Source organism: Mesoplodon mirus, assembly GCF_964341445.2.
Source record: "Mesoplodon mirus genome assembly, chromosome: 9".
Classification (NCBI taxonomy): Eukaryota; Metazoa; Chordata; class Mammalia; order Artiodactyla; family Ziphiidae; genus Mesoplodon; species Mesoplodon mirus.
In genome coordinates, this window is record NC_138985.1 from 110,297,284 (window position 1) to 110,317,317 (window position 20,034).

General features: G+C 41.0%; 1 protein-coding gene across 7 annotated transcripts in view; it reads left to right on the forward strand.

Annotated features, from left to right (window-relative positions):
• The window catches only part of GALNTL5 (polypeptide N-acetylgalactosaminyltransferase like 5), a 134,279-nt gene extending 114,795 nt beyond the window's left edge, over positions 1-19,484 (forward strand). For 6 of the 7 annotated variants that reach the window (XM_082632125.1, XM_082632128.1, XM_082632127.1 and 3 more), the window contains 2 exons: positions 14,933-15,082; positions 18,580-18,999. In XM_082632125.1, coding sequence (XP_082488251.1) covers positions 14,933-15,082; positions 18,580-18,735 — 306 coding nt within the window. In that variant the 3' untranslated portion in view covers positions 18,736-18,999. Of the gene's footprint in view, positions 1-14,932; positions 15,083-18,579; positions 19,000-19,379 lie in introns of those variants that run through there. The other variant, XM_082632129.1, reaches the window with a different exon arrangement.
• The last annotated feature ends 550 nt before the right edge of the window (positions 19,485-20,034 follow it).

The window sequence follows — 20,034 nt, forward strand, 5'->3', positions numbered from 1 at the left end:
GGGCAGACAGCAGAAGCAAGAAGAACTGCAATCCTGCAGCCTGTGGAACAAAAACCACATTCACAGAAAGATAGACAAGATGAAAAGGCAGAGGGCTATGTACCAGATGAAGGAACAAGATAAAACCTCAGAAAAACAACTAGATGAAGTGGACATAGGCAACCTTCCAGAAAAAGAATTCAGAATAATGACAGTGAAGATGATCCAGGACCTTGGAAAAACAATGGAGGCAAAGATTGAGAAGATGCAAGAAATGTTTAACAAAGATCTAGAAGAATTAAAGAATAAACACCTACAAGAATTAAAGAACAAACAAACAGAGATGAACAATACAATAACTGAAATGAAAACTACACTAGAAGGAATCAATAGCAGAATAACTGAGGCAGAAGAATGGATAAGTGACCTGGAAGACAGCATAGTGGAATTCACTGCTGTGGAACAGAATAAGAAAAAAGAATGAAAAGAAATGAAGACAGCCTAAGAGACCTCTGGGACAACATTAAACGCAACAACATTCACATTATAGGGGTCCCAGAATGAGAAGAGAGAGAGAAAGGACCAGAGAAAATATTTGAAGAGATTATAGTCGAAAACTTCCCTAACATGGGAAAGGAAATAGCCACCCAAGTCCAGGAAGCGCAGCGAGTCCCATACAGGATAAACCCAAGGAGAAACACGCCGAGACACACAGTAATCAAATTGGTAAAAATTAAAGGCAAAGAAAAATTATTGAAAGCAGCAAGGGAAAAACAACAAATAACATACAAGGGAACTCCCATAAGGTTAACAGCTGATCTCTCAGCAGAACCTCTACAAGCCAGAAGGGAGGGGCGTGATATACTTAAAGTGATGAAAGGGAAGAACCTACAACCAAGATTACTCTACCTGGCAAGTATCTCATTCAGATTTGATGGAGAAATCAAAAGCTTTACAGAAAAGCAAAAGCTAAGAGAATTCAACACCACCAAACTAGCTCTAAACAAATGCTAAAGGAACTTCTCTAAGTGGGAAACACAAGAGAAGGAAAGGACCTACAAAAACAAACCCCAAACAATTAAGAAAATGGTCAAAGGAACATACATATCAATAATTACCTTAAACGTGAGTGGATTAAATGCTCCAACCAAAAGACACAGGCTTGCTGAATGGAAACAAAAACAAGACCCATACATATGCTGTCTACAAGAGACCCACTTCACACCTAAGGACACATACAGACTGAAAGTGAGGGGATGGAAAAAGATATTCCATGCAAATGGGAATCAAAAGAAAGCTGGAGTAGCAATACTCATATCAGATAAAATAGACTTTAAAATAAAGAATGTTACAAGAGACAAGGAAGGACACTACATAATGATCAAGGGATCAATCCAAGAAGAAGATATAACAAGTATAAATATATATGCACCCAACATAGGAGCACCTCAATACATAAGGCAACTGCTAACAGCTATAAAAGAGGAAATTGACAGTAACACAATAATAGTGGGGGACTTTAAAACCTCACTTACACCAATGGACAGATCATCCAAAATGAAAATAAATAAGGAAACACAAGCTTTAAATGACACAATAGAAAAGATAGATTTAATTGATATTTATAGGACATTCCATCCAAAAACAGCAGATTACACTCTCTTTTCAAGTGCGCACGGAACATTCTCCAGGATAGATCACATCTTGGGTCACAAATCAAGCCTCAGTAAATTTAAGAAAATTGAAATCATATCAAGCATCTTTTCTGACCACAGCGCTATGAGAGTAGAAATGAATTACAGGGAAAAAAACGTAAAAAACACAAACACATGGAGGCTAAACAGTACGTTACTAAATAACCAAGAGATCACTGAAGAAATCAAAGAGGAAATCAAAAAATACCTAGAGACAAATGACAAGGAAAACACGACCATCCAAAACCTATGGGATGCGGCAAAAGCAGTTCTAAGAGGGAAGTTTATAGCTATACAAGCCTACCTCAAGAAACAAGAAAAATCTCAAACAATCTAACCTTACACCTAAAGGAACTAGAGAAAGAAGAACAAACAAAACTCAAAGTTAGCAGAAGGAAAGAAATCATAAAGATCAGAGCAGAAATAAATGAAATAGAAACAAAGAAAACAAGAGCAAAGATCAATAAAACTAAAAGCTGGTTCTTTGAGTAGATAAACAAAATTGATAAACCATTAGCCAGACACATCAAGAAAAAGAGGGAGAGGATTCAAGTCAATAAAATTAGAAATGAAAAAGGAGAAGTTACAACAGACACCGCAGAAATACAAAGCATCCTAAGAGACTACTATAAGCAACTCTATGCCAATAAAATGGACAACCTGGAAGAAATGGACAAATTCTTAGAAAGGTATAACCTTCCAAGACTGAACCAGGAAGAAACAGAAAATATGAACAGACCAATCACAAGTAATGAAATTGAAACTGTGATTAAAAATCTTCCAACAAACAAAAGTCCAGGACTGGATGGCTTCACAGGTGAATTCCATCAAACATTTACAGAAGAGCTAACACCTATCCTTCTCAAACTCTTCCAAAAAATTGCAGAAGAAGGAACACTCCCAAACTCATTCTATGGAGACCACCATCACCCTGATACCAAAACCAGACAAAGATACTACAAAAAAAGAAAATTACAGACCAATATCACTGATGAATATAAATTCAAAAATCCTCAACAGGGGCTTCCCTGGTGGCGCAGTGGTTGAGAGTCTGCCTGCCGATGCAGGGGACACGGGTCTGTGCCCCAGTCCGGGAAGATCCCACATGCCATGGAGCGGCTAGGCCCGTGAGCCATGGCCACTGAGCCTGCGCGTCCGGAGCCTGTGCTCCGCAATGGGATAGGCCACAACAGTGAGAGGCCCGCCTACCACACACACACACAAAAATCCTCAACAAAATACTAGCAAACAGAATCCAACAACACATTAAAAGGATCATACACCATGATCAAGTGGGATTTATCCCAGGGATGCAAGGATTCTTCAATATATGCAAATGAATCAATGTGATAACACCATATTAACAGATTGAAGAATAAAAACCATATGATCATCTCAATAGATGCAGATAAAGCTTTTGACAAAATTCAACAGCGACTTATGATAAAAACTTTCCAGAAAGTGGGCATAGAGGGAATCTACCTCAACATAATAAAGCCCATATATGACAAACCCACAGCAAACATCATTCTCAATGGTGAAAAACTGAAACCATTTCCTCTAAGATCAGCAACAGGACAAGGATGTCCACTCTCACCACTGTTATTCAGCATAGCTTTGGAAGTCCTAGTCACGGCAATCAGAAGAAAAAGAAATAAAAGGAATACAAATTGGAAAAGAAGAAGTAAAACTGTCACTCTTTGCAGATGACATGATACTATACATAGAGAATCATAAAAATACCACCAGAAAACTACTAGAGCTAACCAATGAATTTGGTAAAGTTGCAGGATACAAAATTAATGCACAGAAATCTCTTGCGTTCCTATACACTAATTATGAAAAATCTGAAAGAGAAATTAAGGAAACACTCCCATTTACCATTGCAACAAAAATAAAATACCTAGGAATAAACCTACCTAGGGAGACAAAAGACCTGTATGCAGAAAACTATAAGACACTGATGAAAGAAATTAAAGATGATACCAACAGATGGAGAGATACACCATGTTCTTGGATTGGAAGAATCAATATGGTGAAAATGACTATACTACCCAAAGCAATCTACAGATTCATTGCAATCCCTATCAAATTACCAATGGCATTTTTTACGGAACTAGAACAAAAACTCTTAAAATTTGTATGGAGACACAAAAGACCCCAAATAGCCAAAGCAGTCTTGAGGGAAAAAAATGGAGCTGGAGGAATAAGACTCCCTAACTTCAGACTATACTACAAAGCTACGGTAATCAGGACAATATGGTACTGGCACAAAAACAGAAACATAGATCAGTGGAACAAGATAGAAAGCCCAGAGATAAACCCACACACCTATGGTCAACTAATCTATGACAAAGGAGGCAAGGATATACAATGGAGAAAAGACAGCCTCTTCAATAAGTGGTGCTGGGAAAACTGGACAGCTACATGTAAAAGAATGAAATTAGAACACTCCCTAACACCATACACAAAAGTAAACTGAAAATGGATTCGAGACCTAAATGTAAGACTGGACACTATAAAACTCTTAGAGGAAAACATAGGAAGAACACTCTGACATAAATCACAGCAAGATATTTTTTGATCCACCTCCTAGAGTAATGGAAATAAAAACAAAAATAAACAAATGGGACCTAATGAAACTTAAAAGCTTTTGCACAGCAAAGGAAACTACAAACAAGACCAAAAGACAACCCTCACAATGGGAGAAAATATTTGCAAATGAATCAGTGGACAAAGGATTAATCTCCAGAATATATAAACAGCTCATGCAGGTCAATATTAAAGAAACAAACAACCCAGTCCAAAAATATGCAGAAGACCTAAATAGACATTTCTCCAAAGAAGACATACAGATCAGAAGCACATGAAAAGCTGCTCAACATCACTAATTATTAGAGAAATGCAAATCAAAACTACAATGAGGTATCACCTCACACCAGTTAGAATGGGCATCATCAGAAAATCTACAAACAACAAATGCTGGAGTGGGTGTGGAGAAAAGGGAACCCTCTTGCACTGTTGGTGGGAGTATAAATTGATACAGCCACTATGGAGAACAGTATGGAGGTTCCTTAAAAAACAAAAATTACCATATGATCCAGCAATCCGACTACTGGGCATATACCCAGAGAAAACCATAATTCAGAAAGACACATGCACCCCAGTGTTCACTGCAGCACTATTTACAATAGTCAGGTCATGGAAGCAACCTAAATGCCCATCGACAGATGAATGGATAAAGAAGATGTGGCACATATATACAATGGAATATTACTCAGCCATAAAAAGGAACGAAATTGGGTCATTTTGGATTGATCTAGAGACTGTCATAGAGAGTGAAATAAGTCAGAAAGAGAAAAACAAATATTGTATATTAACTCATATATGTGGAACTTAGAAAAATGGTACAGATGAACCAGTCTGCAGGGCAGAAGTTGAGACACAGATGTAGAGAACAAACATATGGACACCAACGGGGGAAAGCCACAGGGGGTGGTCGTGGGCATGGGATGAATTGGGAGATTGGGATTGACATGTATACACTGATGTGTATGAAATGGATGACTCATAGGAACCTGCTGTATAAAAAAATAAATTAAAAACTTAAATAAAAATTAAAAAGAAAGAAAATACTAGGTGAATAAACAAAACCAGAAATGCTGAAGTGGCAATATTAACATAAAATTGGCATTTAAGATTAAATGCAATAAACAGAAAATAGATATTATATAATGGTAAAAGGCTAAATACTAAAGGCTTTTAAACAAGTAAAATATTTGCTTTAAGTTTGCTTTTTAACTTTTATAATTCTCAAATCCAATAATTTTTCATATAATTTTTTTCTAATAGTTTATGACATCATTGTTTATATTTAATTTTCTACTACATTTAGACTTTGGTGCATGATAGGAGTTAAAGTTCTGCATTTTTTTCAAGTTGTTAATCAAGTGAATTATGAAGAGAAAGAAACGGGCATGACACATTTTTTAACAAATTATCATATATACTTAGGTCTTTCTGTGTTCAGCTGATCCATTTGCCAGATGTTGAGCCAATCACGTGCATTAATATTTAAGGTAGCTCTATGATAAAGTCTATTAATTGGTAGAGTGAGTCCCTTGTTAGTCTTCATTTCCAGAATTTTCTAAGTGTCATTTGTTCTTCTCAATCACTTCAGCCATTTCAAAATCAATCCCTAAGGTTTTGAATGGTGTTGCATTATATACATAAATGAATTTTAAGACTTTTAAAGGAAATACTAATGAACAATAAATATTTCAGAAAAATACTGACTTCTAATCAAAGAAACAAAATCTTGGGGATTCAAAATTCCACCATTAAAAAAATTTTTTTTAATTGAAGTATAGTTGATTTACAATATTGTATTAGTTTCGGGTGTACAGCATAGTGATTCAATTTTTCTTTTTCAGATTATATTCCATTATAGGTTACTATAAGATATTTGATATAATTCCTTGTGCTATACAGTAAATCCTTGTTGCCTATCTATTTTATATACAGTATAATAGTTTGCATCTGTTAGTCACACACTCCTAATCTGTCCCTCCCTGACCTCTTCTCTCCTTTGGTAACCATAAGTTTGTTTTCTGTCTGTGAATCTGTTTCCGTTTTGTATATAGATTCATTTGTATTATTTAAAATTTTTTTATTGAAATATAGTTGACTTACAGTATTACATTAGTTTCAGGTGTACAGCATAGTGATTCAGTATTTTTACAGATAAGTCTCCATTAAAAGTTATTATAAGATAATGACTATAATTCCCTGTGCTATACTATATATCCTTCTTGCTTATCTATTTTAGACATAGTAGTTTGTATCTCTTAATCCCATAGCCCTACCTTGCCCCTCCCCCCTTGGTAAGAACTAGTTTGTTTTCTATATCTGTGAATCTGTTTCTGTTTTGCATATACATTCATTTGTATTATTGTTTAGATTCCCCATTACAAGTGATATCATACAGTAAAAAAAAAAAAAAAAAGTGAGTGTATTCCTTATCTTGGCTTTACCTTCCCTCCAGACAGCAAATAACAGCAAACTTATTACTCAAGTGCACTCATTATCTTTGCTTCAATATTTTCAGCTACTTGATTCCAAATGGCCCCTTCATACGTTTTAAGTATGCTTGGCTCTCTCGTTTCGTAAACAAACATGTAAATTAATAAATAGCTAGGCACTCTCTTGACACCAGCAGCCCTCTCTACCCAAGTAACCTGGTTTTTCCTAAGGGGAGATCAGCTACACCTGCATCTACTTCATTTCTCACTCACTCTTCATTCCAGTAAATCAGCACCCTGGAGGCCCTCAGTATCCTTCCTCTGACATTATTTACAGCAGTGTCATCAGTTTCATATTCGTGTCCCTAATGGATGGCTTTTGGTCTTCCGTGTGCTTGAAGTTACTGTAGCATTTGACATGGTACACCATTCTTTTCCAGAAGTTTTCTTGGGTTTTAGAGCAAAATCCAAGAAAAAAAAAATCCCCTTGTATCGCTCGGCTGTTCTCAATCTCCTTCACAGGCATTTCTTCCATGTGTCTCTTAAACATGGGTGCTCCCAAGACTGCTCCCCTTGTCAACCCTCTCTTCTTACCCCACGTGCTCTTCAGGGCTCGGGGCTGACAGGTAGCCGCTCTGCACCTGTGAAGCCATGCTTGTTGTTAACTTAGTGCACTCTTCCCCTATCTGATGGGAAAGAACCTCTACTCTGAGCCAGCCGAACACCTCCCACCTGCTGCCCATCACGCCTCCCTTCTCCACATCTCAGCCTTCCCATGGCCCAGAAACAAAAGTGGTAGCACCCGGCGGGGCAGGGCAACCAGGACCTGTGGCGGCTCCTCTATTCTCTTCGGCCAGCGTCTGTGCCCTTGTTAATACTTTTCGTCATGTACCTACATCAACTCCCATGGCTGTAACTAACACCTGTATGGTGGTCAGACCCAAGTCTCATTTCAGGTTAGGGCTCTCTCGAGTGTTCTAGTTAAGTTCAGTGTTCAACACAGCGATCGTTTAAGGAGCACCTCCTGCATCAGGCTGTGCCACATGCTGGGCGTTCAGAAGACACAATCCTCATTCATTCATTCGTTCACTCGCTCAGCAGTGTTTATTGAGAACCTGTCACGTGCCAAGCACCGTGATGGGTGCTAAAATACAGTAGCACTCAAAGCAAAAGTTTCGAATGACATAAAGCTTCCATTCTATCAATATCTGGGATAGAGCGAGATGAGTCGTTATTTAGTTTTATTTCTGATAAATGCAATGAAGGGGAAATACAGAGTACTGTGAGATCATATAGAAGGTGAACCTAGCCTTGTCTTAGGGGAGGTGTGTGTCTGCCACGGCAGAAATGGCATTTAAGTTGAGCTGTAAAGGATAAAAATGTATTTCGTTTTCAAGTTCTTATTATGTGTGTGACGTGCACTGCTCTGAAATGTTACAGATATTAACTCACTTAATCCTCATCATAAACCTGTGAGGTAGGTACCAGCATCATCTCCTGTTTATAACGGGGAAACCGAGGCACAGAGAGGTAGTGTGACTTGCCCAAACTCACAGCAATCATAAGTAGTGTGCTCCAAACCTATCGCTTCCTGCCTTGTGTGATCTACTCAACTTCAGACCTTGAGACCCTCCCCGCACCCCAGCTCGGGTTTACCCTGTTTCTAAGTCACTTCTCTCTAAGGCTGGCCATATATTGGAAGCCTCCAATGCCCTGAATTTGTTTTACTTGACCTGAGCTCAGTGTTACCATTGCTTGTGGAAAATGATGACTCACTGGGTGCCCACGGAGCTGCAGCTTCACTCCCAACCTCGGAATAGGCCTCATAACCAGGCTCCAGATTAGCATTTCTGTTTCCCTGAGAGAGCAGACAACCTGCTCTGTGTCTGGCCACACTGCCCCAGGGTTCCATCCTGCTGTCCCCCAAGGGGCAAGATATACTCCTGCAGGAACTGGGGCCCTGCCCTACCTACACTTGGAGGATCACCTACCTCACCCTCCAGACTGAGCCTCTTAGACACGGGTGCCAGCTCAGATTCGGCCCAAGGTTGCTACATCCCTTGGATGCTGTGATCTGAGAGCAAACCACACGCCTGCGGTAGAGAAAGGCTGAAGGCACTTCTCCTGCGTTGACCCAGTAGAGGATTAGGCAGGTTGCTCAGCACCCAGCCCCCTGCTCAGACCGTGGCTCTCCACTGCCTCACTGGGTTACTTTTCTCGGCCCATCTGCTCAGAAGTTCCACCCCTAAGGGGTTTCCCCAAGCCCCTCTTTCTCTGCTCCCTCCGCCTTCTCCATAACCTCATCCACATCACGTTCCCATGATTAACGGATGCTGATGACACCAATTCTCGCTCCTTCCCAGTTCCTTCTCCTGAGTCATCAGCTTGTGTGGCCTATCGCCTACAAGTCACCATGGCGGGGGTGTCCCACAGGTATGCTAAACCCAAATTCCTCCTCTCATGTTCCCTCTGTGAGTGGATGACATGCTTCCCCTCCCCCACCCCGCCAGCTATCTGCACACACATCCCCCATGGAGAGGCTCCCTGGACTCCACACTCCTTCCCCTGCCCCACGTTGGCCTCACCTATTCTGGGCCATTCTACCTCTAAGTCATCACCTGCCTCTGTTCACTTTCCTCTTTCCCCACCGCCGTAATCCATAGCTACAGCTTTGATGTAATTTCTTCAGGAAGACTTTCTTGACCTTCTCTTCCTTACCCACCCCCCGCACGTAGACACACACACCCAAGTCTGGGATCCGCTCCCCCCCCACGCAGGCTTCCCCCATTACAGCAGCCACTGTGCTGTATCTCAGTTGTCTCCTGTCCGTGTGTGCAGGGCAGGCTGTGTAGACATGCAGCCTGGGTGGTGGCACGTGGTACCGTGTGTAGAAGAACCCCACGCTTGGCTTAATGCTCTGCTGTTGCCATCTTGACCCTTTGAATAATTTTTGAACCTGAGACCCCATTTTTATTCTGTGCTGGGCTCTGCCAGTTGTGTGTTCCCACCAGCTGTAAGCTCCATGAGGGCAGGGAAAGGTCTGACTCGTTCAAAATGCGTTCTCAGCACCTGCTACTTTGACTATGTAAAAAGTGGTCGAGGAGTATTTGCTGAGTAGTTGAACCACTCAAGAGTCTAAAAGGCCCCACGTGTAAACGATCGGAATAATAGACACGTTGCAGTGGTACTGTGTGCATTCACTGCAGCGATGGGCGTAAGGCATCTAACACAGCTTCTGCCACCTAAAGTGCTCCCAGCCAATGTTCGTTCCTTTCTTTTTATGCTACAGCTGCCCCAGAGTTCTAATTTTATTTTTTTTTTTATTTTTTTATTTTTTTGCTGTACGCGGGCCTCTCACTGTTGTGGCCTCTCCCGTTGCGGAGCACAGGCTCCGGACGCACAGGCTCAGCGGCCATGGCTCATGGGCCCAGCCGCTCCGCGGCATGTGGGATCCTCCCAGACCGGGGCACGAACCCGTATCCCCTGCATCGGCAGGCGGACTCTCAACCACTGCGCCACCAGGGAGGCCCAGAGTTCTAATTTTAAATGATATCTGGGCAGCAGCCTCTCCTAACTTTCTACTAAGATATTTATTGAGACTGGAAAAGATGAGATCCCACTAGAAATTAAAATGGATAGGCAGCCTGAATCTGGGAGGCACCCCCATAACTGTGAGGCCAGCAAGACTGACTGAGAAACTCCTACCCTGGCTTTGTTGCATGATGCACCCCTGCCTCCCCTCCCAAATGCAGATTACAGGCAAAGAGTAAGCAGATACTCAGTAATGCCCCAGTTTCTGCCCACTGACTTGGAAAGCAGACAGCCTTCCAACCCATATGTGTCAGTGGAGAAGGCCAGTGAGGCTGGACCAGAATGAGTGAGGAGAGAACAGCAAGATTAAGCTGGAGAGGGAGGCAGGGGCGGGACTCTGCAGGACCCTGTAAGGATTTAGATGTCTTACGTGCAATGAAATGCCACTGGTATGGCTTTTTTTTTTTTTGCGGTACGCGGGCCTCTCACTGCTGTGGCCTCTCCCATTGTGGAGCACAGGCTCCGGATGCGCAGGCTCAGCGGCCATGGCTCACGGGCCCAGCCGCTCCACAGCATATGGGATCTTCCCGGACCAGGGCACGAACCTGTGTCCCCTGCATTGGCAGGCGGGCTCTCAACCACTGCACCACCAGGGAAGCCCCACTGGTATGTTTTAAGCAGGGCAGTGACAGTGGCTGTGGAGGCTGACATAGTGGAGGATAAGCAGGCAGACCAGGAGGTTCTTACAATAACCTGCCCAAAGGATGAAATGGATGGAACCAGAGCAGTAGCAACGGCGACAGAAAGAACTGGACAGATTCCAGGCATATTTACAAGTAGAATGGACAGAACCCAGAGACTGACCAGCTACGTGGTTATCGAGAGAAAGGGGTGTCATGGACAACCCGATGATCAGTCAGCTAATGCCACGATGATGCTTGTTACAAACGAGCTCCAAACTGGTTGGCTTAGAACAAGAAGCATCTGCTTTTTTCTTTCCTATGTCTCTGTGTTGGCCAGCATGGCTCTGCCTTGGAATTTATACTGGCAGGGCTGGGCTCTGGGCTCTGAGTTTGGTCAGCTCTGCTCTTCATTCTAGTAGCAGCTCTGGGCATATTCTTCTCATGTTGATCAGCAGGAATGCAAAAGTCAAGCCAAACCACACAGCATATTTAAAGCCTCCACAGGCATCATGTCTGCTCACATTCCATGGGCCAAAGCATGTCAAATGGACAAGCCCAAAGTCAGTGTGTCAGAGAAATATACTCTACCCCTTAGTGATGGGTGGAAAGTGAAATAATATTGCTGAACAGTATTTCCATCTATCACACCAAGTTTCTGGAATGAGCAACTCAGTGGATGGAGGTCCTATTTACTTAATGAGTAAAACTGGTTAAGAGAAATATGTTCCCTCATGTATCAGTTAGCTTTTGCTGTATAACAACCTGTCCCCAAATACAGTGGCTTAAAACAACAATCAATTGTAAGCCCTCAAAATTCATTGTATTGCTAAAGTGGTTATTCTGGTCATAGCCAGGATGGCTCGTTTCTACTGGTATTGCTTACACACCTCTGCTCATCGGGAGGCTCAGCTGGTGCTGGCTCATATGGGATGGCCTCATTTACATATGTGGACATTGGCCCAATAATAGGTGGAACAGTGGCGATAACCAGGTCATTTGTCTCTCATTGTCAAGCAGGCTAGTAAGGCTCATTCACAGTGAAGTGGTCACAAGGTTCCCAAGAGCAGCAAGAGAAGGCAAGTCCCAAAGCGCTACAAACACTTTTCAGGCATTTGTTTGCATCACGTTTGTTAATGTCCTGTTGACCAATGCAAATCACGAGGCCAAGACCAGATTCAAGAGATGGAGAAATAAAGCTCCCTTCTTTTTTTTTTTTTTTTTTTTCTTTTTTTTTTCTTTTTGCGGTATGCGGGCCTCTCACTGCTGTGGCCTCTCCCGTCGCGGAGCACAGGCCCAGCGGCCATGGCTCACGGGCCCAGCCGCTCCACGGCATATGGGATCCCCCCAGACCGGGGCACGAACCCGTATCCCCTGCATCGGCAGGCGGACTCCCAACCACTGCGCCACCAGGGAGGCCCCCTAAAGCTCCCTTCTTGATGGAATGAAGTACAGAGTTACATTGCAATTAAGTGTGCATGTAAGAATGAAGAGCATTTGTGACCACACTTGCAGTCTACCACACTTCACTACAACGGAGATACACTCTCATTTACAAAACACGAACTCTAAGCACTCTACAAGTATCGGATTTTCTAATGCTCATAACAATCCCATGACACAGGTACTGTTATTATTCTCATTTTACAGGTGAGGGAACTGAGACACAAATAGGTTGAGCAACTTCAGTAACTTGCCCCAGATCACACAGCTCATAGGGGATTTGAACCACACTGAGTGGCCCTAGAGTTTGTGCTCCGCACCACTACACTATACTAACTCTTAATGGCATACTCTGCCTTCTCGTCATCCTCTTCCTCCTCCAATAATAATAATAATAATAGAAACTGGGAGCTGGACAGACTACTTCCAGCAGTATATCTGAGAAAGAAAGCTGACCATCACCTACATGAACAAAGAGCAGAGCGAAAGGCACGTCCAGATGGATCATGTTTCCCTTTGAGAATGAATCAAGAAGAAAAGAACAACTTTGTGGGTCCTATGAAGACTGGGCTACATTGCAATAGCTTCCCTCGATTTGATTTTTGAGAAAGTTTTTAAATACATTTTTTACTTGTATTCCTCCTTTATCACTTTGGTTACTTGACTTTTGTTTTCTATTCTATACTCATAGCCAGATTTCTTTTTTTTAATACAGAAACATTTCAAACATGTAAGAATGTACCAATAATAATAGATACTTCTGTATCCATTCTAATTATTAAACAGATGTTAATGAGTTTCCAAATTTCTTTAAGTTCTCACTTCTAAAAAAGAGAATAAGACATTATAGGTGGCTAGTATCAGTTAGCTTTTGCTGCATAACAAAGCACCCCAAGTGGTAGCTTAAATGAGCAACTATTTAGTTCTGAATTCCAGATGAAAATGAGAGTCAGAGAGGATACGTCTGATCATAAGCATGTGGCAGAGATGATAAAAGAACCTAATTCTTTGGACTTTTGGTCTAAGGGTTTTTCTACTGAGCCATCCATTTTAGAGAAGGAATTCAATGGATATTTTTCTAGACATTCTGTGGGGATGTTTCTGGGTATTTCTAAAGAACTCTAGAGGTTGGTTGCACCAGTCAGTAGGTCTCATGTTATGTCAGAAGTTCTGCTTTTCCATTTTCTTGAACATAATCCTTTCTATCTGAGTGATATATTTCACCATAATACTTCTGAGTATTGTTTTCAGTGAGTCTTATTCTCCTACTACTGTTCCCGAAATGATTAGGTGAATCCACCTAAGAAAATATCTATAAAACTGGGATATATTACCTTGATCAATTAGAACAGTGGTTCTCAAACTTTAGTGTGCATCAGAATCACCTAAAGAGCTGGTTAAAATACAGGTTACTGTGCCCCCAGACCCAGACTTCCTAGTTCTGTAGGTCTGGGTGGGCCCAAGGGTTTGCATTTCTAAGTTCCTTAGTGATGCTGACGCTGCTGATCTGGAGACCATGCAAGAATCACTGAATTAAAGAGAAGAGTCATGCAAGTGTACTATACATAAGATTTATGTTACAAGCTCATTTTTTGTGGTATTATCTATAATAATAAAAATCAAAAACTACCAAAATGTCCAACAGTACAAGACTTTTAAAGTAACTTCACATAATATCAAATGAAGAAAAGCAAGTTATCTTAATGTTGTGTATCTATGTATGTACACATACATACTTGGATTAATATTGACTGACAAACTGTTGAAACAAAAAGTTACTTTTCCTTTTTTCTGTGTGCTTTTCTACATTTCTTAGTTTTTCAATGGTCATATTTTTCTTTTGTGTAATAAAAAAAGGTATTAAAAACAAGCGTTTTAAAGTGTTTTAAGGACAAAAAAGATAAATAACTGAATTCAGCTATGACTGATATTTCTCTTATTACTTGCTTATATCCAGCAATACTTACACCTCAGAAAATGTTACTCCCAGAATATTGTTTGAGAATATCCTAAGATAAAATATCTTGTCAGTCTTCATACATAATCAGCATCAGAACTGGTCATGTATAAGCAAGGGAGGATCACTTAGTATTCAGCGCACTGACTCTAGGGCCAGATTTCCTGAGTTTGAACCTTGTGCTCTGCCACTATATCACTGGGCAAGCTTCTTTTTTTTTGCGGTACGCGGGCCTCTCACTCTTGTGGCCTCTCCCGTTGTGGAGCACAGGCTCGGGATGCGCAGGCTCAGTGGCCATGGCTCACGGGCCCAGCCGCTCCACGGCATGTGGGATCTTCCCGGACCGCAGCACGAACCCGCGTCCCCTGCATCGGCAGGCGTACTCTCAACCACTGTGCCACCAGGGAAGCCCTGGGCAAGCTTCTTAACCAATGTATGTGTTAGTTTCTTCATCTGTAAAATAGGGATGATCACAGTACCTACATGATAGGGTTGTTGTGAGGATCAAATGAAATAAGAAACTTAATAAATGTTAGCTATTGTTATTTTTGTTTTAATTCAGCAGTTGCCTGTTACTAGCAAACACTCATTAATCATTAATATGTTTTCTGTTTTTCTTATGTCTAGATCTGGATGTGTGGAGGCCAACTCGTTATACTCCCCTGCTCTCGAGTAGGACATATTGATAAGCAACATGTTGCAAACCACACTGGAATTTTAGAAGCCTTGGCATATAATAATCTCAGACTGGTGCACGTTTGGCTAGATCAATACAAGGTGAAGGATATGTCCCTGGTTTGGAAAGATGAGTGAGAGTACAGAGAGGGACTGGCTCTAAAGAAGCCTTCTGCTGCTTTCTAGATACCAATTTTTGTCCTTTTCCTTAAATTAGGGCAACCCTTCAGCTGTTCACCCACCGATTTTCAGACGCTATTCTCAATTTGTTCATTTTAAGCTGCTACACTTGCACCTTACTCTTTTTTTTTTTTAAACTCTAGGGAAACTCAAGTTTCTCAGAAGTAAATCAACCAACACGAGAAGGCTTCTTTTTCCCCCAGATCTATTTTCCTCCCCCAAAGATTGCCCATCTGCGGCAAATACCTCTCTCTGCCCCCATTCCCATGGGCAAATTTTGGATTCTCTTCCTCCACTACCAAGCTCCCGAGTGATGCAGCTGCAGCTGGTCTGGGGACCACACAAGAACCTCTGCTCCTTTTTTCTCTAACAATCAAAGATTTTTAGGCTCAGCAGCCATGGCCCACAGGCCTAGCCGCTCCGCGGCATGTGGGATCTTCCCGGACCGGGGCACGAACCTGTGTCCCCTGCATCGGCAGGCGGACTCTCAACCACTGCACCACCAGGGAAGCCCAACAGTCAAAGATTTTTACATCAAAGCTAGGCCCCTTCATTTGTGCATCTCCCCATGGTTTGAGCCCCTTGCCGGGACCTTTAGAATGCACATACAGATAACATATAGATGCAGCTTCATTTTAATTTGAAAGTTCAAACAAATTTGGACAGTAACAAGACCTAATTTCAGATACAGAAATATGTAAGAAAATGAAATATGGGTAGAAATATGGGTAGAAATATGGGTAGAAATATGGGTAGAAATATGGGTAGAAATATGTAAGAATCTCTCTGTGATATGTCCTGGTCTTGATCTAATATTTCTTTATTATTTTAAATTATAAAAGTAATAATACTCAATTTCTTGAGTAATCAGGGCAATATAAATTAAAACCCCAATGAGATATTTCTACATAGCCACCTAGATTGGCAAAACATTTTTAAAGTCTGATAGGACCATATGTTGGCAAGCACAGGAAGTCTCAGACACTGGGTGGGAGTGTTAATTGTTACACACTCACTTTGGAAAACAGTTTGGCAATATCAAGTAATAAAAGACATGAATATCCCATGATCCAGGAATTCCATCCTGTATATACACTATAGAAAGCCTGCTTTCGTGCACCAGAACACATGAACAAGAATGTTTATAAACAGCATTGTTTGTGTTAGCCCAAACTGAATACAGCCCAAATATTCATCAGGAGTAGAATGAATAAATATGATATGTTTAATGATATAATTCTATATAGCAATGAAAATCAATCCACTTTAAATATACATACAACAGTATAGGTAAATCTTAAAGATATAATGGTGAACAAAAGCAGCCAAACACAGTAGAATATATACTGTATTTGTCCATTTCTATAAAGTTAAAAAAGGTAAAATCAAGCTGTATAATCTATGTATGGATAATTAGATATCGATACTAGAAAGAAAAGCAAAGAAATGAATACATAATCAGGACAGCACTTTAAACTAAGAGAAAGGATTATGATCAGGAAAGGAAAGGCAAGGGCCTTCTGAGATGCTGATTATGTTCTATTTCTTGACTTAGGGTTTCTGGGGTTGATTTTTCAACAATTCACTAAGGTGCACATTTATATTCTATGTGCTTTTTTTGGTATGTTTATTATATTTCCTGATTTAAAAAAATACTCTTAAAAAGGTAACACACACATTTTTGTCTTACAGTATTGAAAAGCATGAAGTGAAAAGTAAGCTTTCTGAGCCCATAGTTTCACCCCTCAGAAGTCACCACTAAATTACTGTCTATAGTTTCCTGTTAACATGCACATACACACGAGTATATATCCTTTTCTTTTACCTAACTCGATTTGAGCAGCAATATTTTGTTGTAATTTTTCCATTTATTAGTATAATTTTAAAACATACTTTCAAAGTCTTTTAAAATCAGAGCAGAAAAACATGTCATCCTTTTAAATATTTCCTTTGAGTGGATCTCTTAAAATTGATCCCATTCATAAATAGCCCCCAGAGATAAACATTCTGATCATCTTGGCTTTTTGTTATTCCTTAACAGTGCCAAAATGAACATCCCTTACATGTATCTTTTTGCACATTTGTGCAGATATATCTTGAATAAATCTGAAGACATGGACTTGTCGACCATGAGTTAGTGCATCTTTAATCTTGATGAATAATGTCCAAATGGTCCTTCACTGCCTACACTGTCACCTACACTGCCATCAAATGTATATAAAAGTGCCTGTCTCCCCACAGCTATTCCAAGCCTAGTTTTAATTAAACTTTGTATTTCTTCTAATCTGATAGGTTAAAAATGATATCTCATTGTTTAAAATTGCATTTCCTTAGTTATGAGAGATTTTAAGCTTTTTTTTTTTTTCTGTGACCAGAGGTCACAGATTTAAATGGTTGACTTGAACACAGTCAGGACTGAGTAGTTTACTGAATTTCATGGGGGATATAGTTACCAAAAGTTCCATCTAATATAAAAAGCATGTAATGTTTGGCGTAAAATCAATGGATTGTATGACACAGCATGTTGGGAAGTTGAGTGAATGCCATTGGGCAAAACAGGCTTTGGACAGGGAGATGTTGCCTAAGGTCTTCTCTGCCTTCACTCCAAAATGAGGACACCCTCCCTCAGGCCCATTCTCTGTATCAATCCCCCCTGGGGAACTAGGAGTGGCAAGACATGACGGCAAAGACCTAAGGATCCCTGGGGAGAATCCAACATGGCGTGCCCATACTGTGCTAATTTGGGTAGGCAAGCGCCTCTCATTCAACAATATTACTATGCTATATACCAGGCACTGGGAATACACAGATGAAGATACAAAGGTTCTGCTTTCAAGGAGGCTTTGGTCTACTTAGAATACCTCTTAACATGGCAGAGCTTGAGTCCATTAGACACTCATACTTGGTGCTTCCTTAAATCAGAACGCAGAAAAGACTAACCAGGTGTGGTGATAATAATGGCCGACACTGACATGACACCTACTATGTGCCAGCCTTAGTCTCCTAAGAGCTTTGCACGTATGAAAGTGTTCAGTCCTCACCACAGTCTCATGAGGGTAGCAGCCAAGGTCACATAGCTAATAAATAGCAGAGTCAGAAATTGAAGCCAGGTTGTCTTCCTCCAGAGTCAATTTGCCCTTAGCTGCCACCACCCCCCCTTTCTGAAACCATAGAAGTGTTGAGTCCCTCTATGCTACTTTCATCGTGGTCTATCACAGCACATCCAGTGAATATATGTGGGGTGAGTGAGTCCCAGGTCCTATGTGTGTCTCTGCCCTCCCCGTACAGAGGGAAGGTTTTCTGTTGTTGTTTTGTTTTGGTTTGGTTCAGATGAAAATATATACTGCTATGTTAGATATCAGGATTTGATTACCAAAGATTTGTCTGGTTTAATGAAATGACTCTTTCTTTCCATTTAGGAGCAGGTTTTCTTACGAAGACCTAATCTGAAATACCTTGCCTATGGAGATATTAGTGAGCGTGTTGAATTAAGGAAACAATTGGGTTGCAAGTCATTTCAGTGGTATTTGGATACTGTCTTCCCGGAATTGGAGCCCTCTAAGAGAGTCTCATGAAAGGAAAACCAATCCTTTTCATTCATAAAGCGTTAAAAATTCCCCTAGTCCTTCAACGTAGAGAAGAGAACAAGTTTGGAACATCATGAAATTATGTGAACTACAGTAAGAAGTACAACCAGAATGGTCTACAACAGAAGTGCCTTTTCTGCCACTAAATTTCTGGGGCGGCAAGACCTTAAACATTAGACATGCATGTTGTCACACACTTAAGGCTATCATAAAATCGATTGAGATAAAGTGTGTTATATCCAGTTATTTGCCAAGCTCACTTCGTCCTGGTAGACCATAAGGACTGCTCAACTCTTGGTCAACTCAATTTCTACTCCAGATAGGTGACCTGGGCTGGTGACCTCCCCAGAAAGACATTCTCAGAGAGCCTTGGTTGGTCCATACCAACTTTGGCTCAACTGTATTGAGCTCCTTTCTTGCTGCCAGTGTAGATTCTGGCCTTGACACATTGCTTGGTTGGGTTCCTGAGTTTCTGATGTCCAGTCACTTGCCTGGGTGTCCTGGTCCAGCTCTCCAGGCCAGCCTCCCTGTTTGTTTCTGTTGGCCCTTCAGTTAATTGGAGACATTCCCTCTTCCCTACTTCTGATTTTGCCTTTTTCATGTCTGTTCCCTCCTATGGCTCTGGCCTACAGCTCTCCTGACACTTCTTGGCTTGCATGCCTTGTGGATAACCTGTGTTCGACATGACTCGAGAAAACTGTTCAGCTGGGATTGAGGAAGAGGTAACGAGGTTCAATATCCATCCTGTGTGGACACACTCCCAGGTGTCTAAAGTACTTCTATCAGGTTAGAGGGGTGGCTGTTGCATTCACCCTGGTGAAGGCAGCTAGAAAAGTGAAAAATATATTTAATTCACAAAACGAAGAGAATGAGAAAATGAGGGAAGGCATACATTGAAAGGAGTAAAAAGGAGGAGACTTAGGATAGAATCACTGAATCATAGCTTCTGCTGGAGAAAATATAAACTAGTTTTTTACAGCAGAAAACAACTTGACTCATCTATTATGCTCATTTAATCAACAACTGAATGGTCATCTCAGGCCAGGTGTCCTTCTAGGTGTTGGGATGCAGCTGACAATGGGGCAGGTAAACATCCCTCCCTTCATGGAGCTTGTGTTCTTTGAAATAATATATACAATGTAAAGAAAAAAGAACCAGTTTATAATGTCATTATACCCATGTATTTGGCAAAGTACTCTATAAAATCTGTTGCTGGAAAGAGATGGGAAAAACCTGTGCCCAAATATTACAGATGGCCAGGGTAACTTGATTTGAGCTTTTAAAAGG